Source organism: Chenopodium album, chromosome 17 (assembly GCF_948465745.1).
Source record: "Chenopodium album chromosome 17, dcCheAlbu1.1, whole genome shotgun sequence".
Lineage (NCBI taxonomy): Eukaryota > Viridiplantae > Streptophyta > Magnoliopsida > Caryophyllales > Amaranthaceae > Chenopodium > Chenopodium album.
The window spans coordinates 35,717,444-35,726,403 of record NC_137850.1 but is presented as its reverse complement, the minus strand read 5'-3'; the positions used below and the strand labels follow the sequence as shown (position 1 = coordinate 35,726,403).

General features: G+C 38.6%; 1 protein-coding gene across 1 annotated transcript; it reads right to left on the bottom strand.

Moving 5' to 3' along the window:
- Positions 1-2,432: 2,432 nt before the first annotated feature.
- LOC145588878 (uncharacterized) lies at positions 2,433-3,059 on the bottom strand. The gene has a single exon (XM_081645472.1). It carries the CDS (start codon positions 3,057-3,059, stop codon positions 2,433-2,435), a length of 627 nt encoding a protein of 208 aa, XP_081501598.1.
- Between the last annotated feature and the right edge of the window lie 5,901 nt (positions 3,060-8,960).

The window sequence follows — 8,960 nt, the reverse complement described above, 5'->3', positions numbered from 1 at the left end:
TGGATGCCATGGTCAAGAAAAAACCCATCTGTATGAAGTGGTATCACGAGCTAACCTGCTTAGAAGAAGCCTTCCACTGACCACTTTAGAGCTCGAAGCTCATCTAGCTCTAATGCAGCAGCAATGTGCTGGTCCATCATTCAAGTGTACATTTCGCACTCCATATATTACTCAAGGAACTCTAGTATGTGTAATGTTAAATCTAGCTGCTTGTTATGTTCTCTTTTGTGTGTTCATTATGTTATGAATGCCTTATAATGACTACAATTTCCTAATTGTTTGGCATTGCAGATTATTCCGGTACCGTTTGCAATAGTTCATTTTACAAATATGCTACTGTTGTTTTGCTTCGCCATAGGCTTAAACAGTGGTGTGTTGAACTTCACCTAGCTCGAGAAGGGAATGTAATTATTGGTTTCTCATTAAGGAATGATGTCATTGTGTTTTATGAAGAACAATGTATTATTAGTGGTGTAGGTGCAGTAGTAGTTTATAGAGAAGGATATCCACTGCTGTTTGAAGTTATGCTTGCACCTAATTAAATGTATTAGATAAACATGTTCTGAAAGGAAAGATTAGCAGTGGACTTGATTGTAATAGCTTGTTTAGACTTTCGGTATCAGTCTTGTTTATCAAAGAATATTGGTGTATTTTATGTTATTATGCCTTGATTTATGCTATTGGTGTAGAGTGTTCTCTGTAACTCATGTTATAAGGCCATTTATGTTTGATATAGTGCCAAATTTTAGAGCACAGATAATATGTAGCAGCTGTATTCCTTTGTGGTAGAATAGTATAAAAGTAAATATGGATATCTTTAGTAATGACTTGTTGAAAATGGCCTAACTTATTAGCATTACTATATCTAACAGTTGCTTATTAAGCTAGGGTAAAGGCTTGTCGATGAATTAAGTTCAGTTTGGAATCTTGCAGAGGATAGCTGCAGATCATCATTGTAAAGTGACTACATATTGCTGCAAGTCTTGCAATGTAAGCTACAACAGTGCTAAGAAGGAATATCAATAATTAGTAAGTTGAATTTTGGTAAAAGAATCTTATATAATATAGATTCTTCACTGTAAGGCTAGCTATAAAAAGTAAGTATTAAAATATGGACCTTTTATCTGCTTAGGATACTAATTATTAAATAGCCTTGTATACTAATACCTAAAAGGCTCATGGGTTTATATATATTCTTGTTTTTTGTTAGTATGTGAGCTGTGTATTTTCTGTCGAAAGCCTTATTCTTGTGCTCCTTTCGTATTCAAAGAACCATGGACGACTTTACAATGTCATTTACTGTTCGTGTTGAAGTAGAAAACCGAGACAAACTGGTATGGCAAAATCTAGGGTTTGTTTAATGGCATATACTTTGTTTTAAAATTTTACAGTGCTATGCATTTTTTCCCCTTTTTGCAGAAATGTATTAGTTTTGTAACTTTTGAATTGTAGGGTTGATTTGTTATATTGGTTCAAAATCTGACAAAGTGTCAAACGATTAGGAGGTTGTGTTCTGTAGCTTTAGATTCATTTGAAGTAGAGGAAGGCTAAGAGAACCTGTAGTTCTGATATTCTATAGGTTTACATGTTAGTTTTGAGTTTTCTCACATTCAAGTGACAAGTATTCTGTATTTCTTATGTATTGGAATTCTTGTTTTTTTTTTGTCTCTGTATCTGTCTATAGTATGGCAAAATGCAAGTTTTTGTGCTTTTATTGAAATAGGTGTGCTGCTGTCTTCTTAACCAGCCTTTCATATGTAACAGCGTGTCCCTGATGCGTTGGAAGGGCTGCTGAAAGATGGGCTTGTCAATATCGAACTGGTGCTAGATGGCACTGATGATTCTTGGTTTGTGACTCTGGTACATGAGGAATCTGATAATGGCTGGAAAATGTATCTCGATATAGGGTGGTCTGATTTTATGGATGAGAATGCTCTTAATGCTGGGGATGTATTAATGTTTAAGTACATTCCGACAAACACTTTTGCGGTCAGAATTATTTACCGGCCTGGACCTCCGCAGAGCGGGCTGAGAGAACAAGTTTCTGACAGCAACACAAGTAAGAAGCGTGGTCGTAAGCCAGCTATCGAGAGGATGACAGACAAAATGTTGGAGGCAAATGCTTGGCTTGATCAGCTTGCAGACGTGTGTGGTGAAGCTTCTTTCAAGTTTTTGTTTACCAAAAAATATCATGACCAGAAGATCATTGTAAGTGTGCTCGTAGAGTAATAAGCATGATTTGCGTACTCTAAGTAGTCTGCTACATGTATCTAAATGTGCTTATGTTCTTGTATTATGTAATTGGCAGAATATTCCGCTACCATTTGCAAAAACACATTTCATGGGCCTTTCTGCATCAACTGATGTAATGCTGCAGTATTTTGATGAGCAATTCAAAGTTGAGCTGAAAATTGTGATGAAGAATAGTAAGATCATTCGGTGCTATCTGACAAGAAGAATAGTAAGGCATTTTCTGAATGTTGTAGTTCACCATTGCCTAAAGCAAGCAGAAAAGCAGAATACACTAGATCTTCCCTTGCTCTGATGGTTTCTGTCAGTCTAAATTTGATGAACTTGGGCCAAAGGTATGAAGTCACAATGCTTGCATCTACTGCTTCCTTCATAGATTTCCGAGGAACTACTGGCAAAACTTGTCTAAAATCTCCTCCAAAAACAACAACCTTGCCTCCGAACAACATCTTATTCCCACAAATATCCTGTAGTAATAAATCTAGAGATTCTAGATTTTGCTTTTTAGCCATTGATGCCTCATCCCATATTATTAACGAAGTTTCCTTTAGCAGCGCTGCCAAACTACCTTGCTTTGGAACATCACATGCTAAAGAACTGTCATCACTAATTGGAATCTTGAACCGCGAATGAGCAGTTCTGCCTGAAGGAATGTTTGCTGCGGCAATTCCTGATGTAGCAGTAGGTAGAACAATCTTGTTCATTTGCCGTATCTGTGCATATAAAGAATTGTAGAGAAAAGTTTTTCCGGTGCCTCCAGGTCCATCAATGAAGAAAGCCCCGCCCTTTTGCTGCACAACGTGTTCCATTATACTTTCAAACGCAGCATTTTGCGCAGCATTTAGCTTTGATCAACAGTGCAAACATTCCTCTGGTATTGGTGCTTCAAGGGCATCTAAAATGTCCTTTGTACGCCTGAACTCATCAGTAACCTGTGAGTTTAGTTGCTCTAGACCAAAAAAGGCAAGAGACTTTCCCATAGCCTCAAGGTGTTGCTCTACTGCTCTGACAGTCAACTGTTGTACTTTCAATTTCTGATTTGGAAATCTATGACAAAAATCTTCAGCAAGAAAAGAGTAATATGTATTCCATAAACCAACAGGATCACTTGGCTGGCAAAAAATTAAGACTGTAGCAAAAAGACGTCTTAAAGCAGTAGGCAAATGAGTCTCACATGCTTTAGACAACGTTGAATTAGCTGCATCATTGTCTTCTACAAGGCCAAGCTTTAGATCAGCTTCTTGAAAAGTCGGATACAAACAACCACTGACAGTACGCAAATCTTCAAACGATTTAGGACTCCTCACATTTAACAATAGCAATCTAAGAAAGAACCGTTCTCCTTCTACAGGGAAAACAAATGCTAACCTTCCAACTGATATTCTATTCTGCACTCTCTGTTTCCATCTCTTTTCACCCTGGTGCCACGTATAATGCTCACAAAACTCACTATACAGATAGCCTAAGCCATGTTCAGAAGCATCATTCATTGCGAAGAATTCAGTTAACTGAGTCCTGGATCGTTTAGAGTCTGCAGCAACAGAATGCAGCTTTTCGTGAGGACGTAGCTGAACAGTCTGCATATGAGGTAAATGAATCTGCAAAGGCACAACCGCAGGATACATCTCAAACAGATCAAAACTGAAAATTCTCCAAGCAGCCTCACAGGGAGATACCCATCTACCTGTTTGATATTGTTCAATTTCATCTACAGTATCGCTGGTAGAGGGCACAACATTGTACGAAATCCTATCATGGCCCTTGTACATGTACTTATACAAATACTTTACTGCCTTGATTGTAGAACATACTTCAACATTCACATGACAATCGAATAGCAACGAAAGATAAGGATTATAAGGAATAACCCATTGATTGTCTAGCTGTGCATTTCTTATGGTTACCTTTTCTCCAGTGTCTCTTCTACGGTACAGAGGATAAACATCTTTATTATTAGTTGTTTCATTGCAGAAGTGCTTGGGGTACTTATGCTTGCAGCCTTTCTTAAGGCCTTCCTTGCGCATACATGGGCACTCTGGATTCAATACACCACAAGGACCATGCATCATATGTGCTAGCACTATTCTCCTCAGCGCAGGATTCGTATCAGCAGGTATCTTAGCACAAACAAATTTATCATAGTCTTCAGGAGATTTCAGCTTGTACTGCGGTTTCAAAATGATCAAAAAGTGTGCATGTGGCAAACCTCTTTTCTGGAATTCAACAACGTAAACCAGTGCAGCAACTTCCCCAAAGATTTTGTTTTCCATTATTTCTTTTTTCAGTGCAAGTAATTTTGCCCTGAAAATTCTAGCAACTACATCAGGCATGTTCTGTGCTGTCTCACCAGGAGCTAACTCAGCTTTGATTTCAGGCCAATTAGCATTACAGGTAACTGTCACAAACAGATCTGGCTTACCAAACCTGTGCACCAAAGACATAGCATTTAGATAGCGTTTCTTCATATCCCGAGGCCCACCAATATATGTTGGAGGTAAAATAACTCTACGCCCAACATTAGCACCTAGAGTTTCCCCAGAATCCAATGAATCCAAAATGCCTTTATACAAATCAGCTCGTATTTTTTCCTGATTATTACGAAAATAATCAAGTCTTGTATTCTCAATCTTCACATACATATCGACTATGTATTGTTGGAAACAGCGTCCTGCTCGCAAGAGCATGTTATTAGGCCTAATCTGCAATCTATATGCATAATACTCTCGAGCAGAAATGAACTTGTCTGCCCTAGTATTTTGTCTCTTTGCACCTGCAATTAGAATGGACGTTAGCATTAAACACAAGCATGCCAAAGCCTATGGTAAAAGGCTGTAAGCAAATATGGAGAGTATAGAATGTGTACGTGTCTCCTCCTCGTGTAAGAGTTCTGCGGCAGTATGAACAGCACAAGACATTACAGGATCTGGGATCGAGTCTGTTGACCTTCTACTTGGATGTGAAATCTTTTTTAGACCCTGACTCCAGCCACATTCTCCCCGGGGAAACAATATAGGGTACTGAAGAGGATCATAGCAACCATAGTTATGGTAAATTCGATGAGATTCATCGGTTTTCCCAGTTACTAATATATGAGGCCCCAAACTCTGGCTCGACGAAGCATTATCTGGCCAGATTACAGCTACATCATCAACAGCAGGAGCATTATAAACACGCTGATCAAGCACTGGGTTTTTATTAAGAACAATTGTTGTGTCCGCATTAATAACTCTGTCTCCAAAGCATAGGGATTCTGCTGAGATACATGCATGAGAATGCTAATCACATCCTCTCTAACTGTAGGAAAACATTTAAGCCTATTGTCCGCTTCATGCTGACCATCATAAAAATATAACTGTAGATATTTAGGATTGTTATCATCAGCTACCAAATGTGGAACAAAATGATACATCTGGCCATGTAATTTGAATACATAAATCCCTTTATAAGTGCTTGCATAGTAGTGTCCTCCAAGAGAACTATATGCAAACAAATTATTGTATAATCTAGCATATTTTCTAAAATGTATAGCAATTTCGTCTTGTGAAGTGAATAGGTAAACAAGTTCAGAAGGATACCGATTTGCAGCCATTTCTATATCTCCGTTCCCGCAGCAAAAATGCAAGGAATCAAACATAAACTTCTTTGCACCACATTTATCACAGTATATAGGCACACTAAGGGTGAAAGGCTCTGCTGGTAATGGGCGACCTATAACAGCACCAAGGATATCTGAAACAGCAAAAGATACAGCAAAACAAACGTCTAAGCTAATTAACAAATATATCAGCAAGCAATACTGCAATGCATAGGACTGCTATACTTGTATACCTTCTGTAGAGCACTGCTTAGTAGTTTTTTTTGAAGGAGCAGGCGTTTTTGAGCTTCGTCTGCTGCACAAAGGACGCAACTGCATTATTTTCCTGGCAGCCAACTTCTAATCAGAACACTAAGCTTTTTTTTGACAGCTTTAAGGTTTCTTTTGCATTTTTTTTTCAACACTGTGTACCTAACTGGCTGCAATGCAGGCAGTTCCTGCATTTGCTTTTGCCTGTTTGATGTGCGACTATGTTGAGGTCGAATGTCATCACACTGGCTGGCTGGTAAAGGCGGGCTACGTTTAAAGGACTATCAAATTTGGTTCATAAACACTATGTTCGTAGTCTTAACAATTAAAGGTTGTTAGATATAGCAACCTTGCGAACACTGATTGTGATGACCTCTGTGCAGCCTTATTAAATCTACTACACCTTTTCCGGGATAACTGAGGTATGCCATATCGACAATCTAATACACAACAGATAAAAAAAAACACGCGGTAAGAAAAGCTGCAAAAGCTTCTATGCAGCAGCTACTAAACTGCATCCAACGCTAGGCAACACAATACCCATAGCTATAACCGGGTTTCAGTCTGTAATAGCTTAACTGCAGTCTAGCTTTCCAAATGCAACTGTAATATGAATCCGTCGAAACTGCAAAACCAGAAAATCCATAACCATAGGAAGCAATAAATAGAAACCCAAGGAAACATTTTTAAGTAAAAGCAAAACAAATAACAATCACATTCACTTTCAACAAGCCATAGATGGCAGTACATTCATAGCAGGACGTTCATTACATCACAAAACAATCTGGGTCCTTAATACCACATAATCATTCTACGTAGAACATTTGCATCTAACAGACTTTTTAAACGACTAATAAGCTTCCCACACTATAAACAAAACCCATGAAGTACATACATGCCATTTAAAGGCTACATCCCAAAAGGACCTACCCCCTACTATATAACTTTAAAACTGCCTAATCAACCCTAGCACACTTGTAAACAGTCTCTAAATCTGGAACAGCAGTAACAACACGATCAGAAGCCTGCACCTCCACACCGCTCGTAGATGGTTCCCTTAAAGCAATCCTCCACTTACTTGGCACCGTCGGTGGAAGGGCAAGAACTGGTATCTGGTTTTTTGCAACAGTGGGTGTCAGACAGGCATCAGTCACCAAGGAAGTGACAGACTCAGGCAGGCCAGCACTCCTTTCCAAACAGTCAATATGGCCCTTCAAAACCAAATACTTCTCCCTTATCAGAACGCATTCTTCACTCAGCTTTGTTGCAGAACCATAATTAGCATCAACAATCTCTAAGCCGAAGACAGAAGCTACAAAAAAAAATGCTTTCTTTGCAATTCTTTGCTCAGCAATGGCAATTTCAGAACAAGGATCACTGAAAATGCATTCCATCGCAATACTATTATGAGGGCAGGTAACCATTAACCAAGACATATAACCATGGCCTTCTAACTTAGTGGTTTCAATAGCAGTGACAGTAACGCCTGTTTTCCTGACTAAGACGCCTAAAAAGTGCACAAAATCAACAGATACATGAACATCATGGAGGGTCACAGGCTCCCTTGTGATGCACTGTTCACGTATGCGACTTAAGTCATCTCTGTCCTGGACTAACTCAGCACATCGGTTTTTATATAACTTGACACACAAACGGTACATCTTAACACGTTCGTATGTGAAATCAGCAACCTGAACATTAAACCGACACATTAATCTCTTCACAGCCTTGTGAGCCGCTCTTTCACGAGACTCTTCCACTGAACCGGCATCTCCACCGTAAAAAATGAACCTCGAACGGGTGTTTGGCCTATTAACCCGCACAAAGACATTGTTCTTAGATGCATCTATAAATCCATACACTGGCACTGAAAAGTGCAACCAAGCAACAACCTTCTCCAACAGAGGCTGGAAAGGAACAAAGACCTTGTTTGATCGCCTAGCCATAACCTGTAACGACAAAACCGATGTTCAGGACAAGAAATACGAACGACACAGGGCCTGCACATTTCCAGATAGCAAGGCACCATCATGAACGCACAAAGCCCAGTAAGAAGCAGCTAAATGTCATCATTTACTTTTATTCTTTTTGATGTTCAGAGAGCCACAAGGATAGGGTCAGAATCGATCCTGGATCATGTATCATCTACTATAAGGATTAGGGATGACTCGGCATCTCGTAAACACCTCAACACATCAATGTTAACATAGTTGACTTACATCTGATATAGATTTATACAATTCTAGCTTATTAGTCTTTTTATCATCTTAGAATAATTCCCTAGCTAATTGTATATATTATATTATAGCACTTCTTAAGGTCGAATTTGCTCTAAATGACGTCTTAAGTACTCCATAAATAATTAAAATTGACTGTATTCGCATGTATATACCTAATTAACAACGCAATCAGCGGACCTGTATCTGAAAGCAACACAATACTAACCTAACAGAATGACCTGTGCTCTGAAGTATAGTTCCTAGTTCTTCTTTTTTTCAGCTAAGCAACTTTTTTATCACAATCTAACCCCTGTAAGTGTGTGAAATCATATCCTAAGTTCATTAATATTTATTTAGGTATATACGCAACCCTGCCATTTGGAGCAATATTATCCGCTCACAACCTTAATACATGAATTCTCCTTAGTTCTTTTCTTAAATATTATTATCATTACAACAATTTATGATACAATGCACCAAATTTAAGAAATAATTTAATCTAGCAACTCTAAAAAAGCTAAGCTATAAAAAATCACTCTACCCTGCACGAGCTGCTAAATGCACCAAACAATAATAGTAAAAACACATATAGGAACACAATTCCAGATAGCTAAGCGACATCATGAACGCATAAAGCCCGGTAAGAA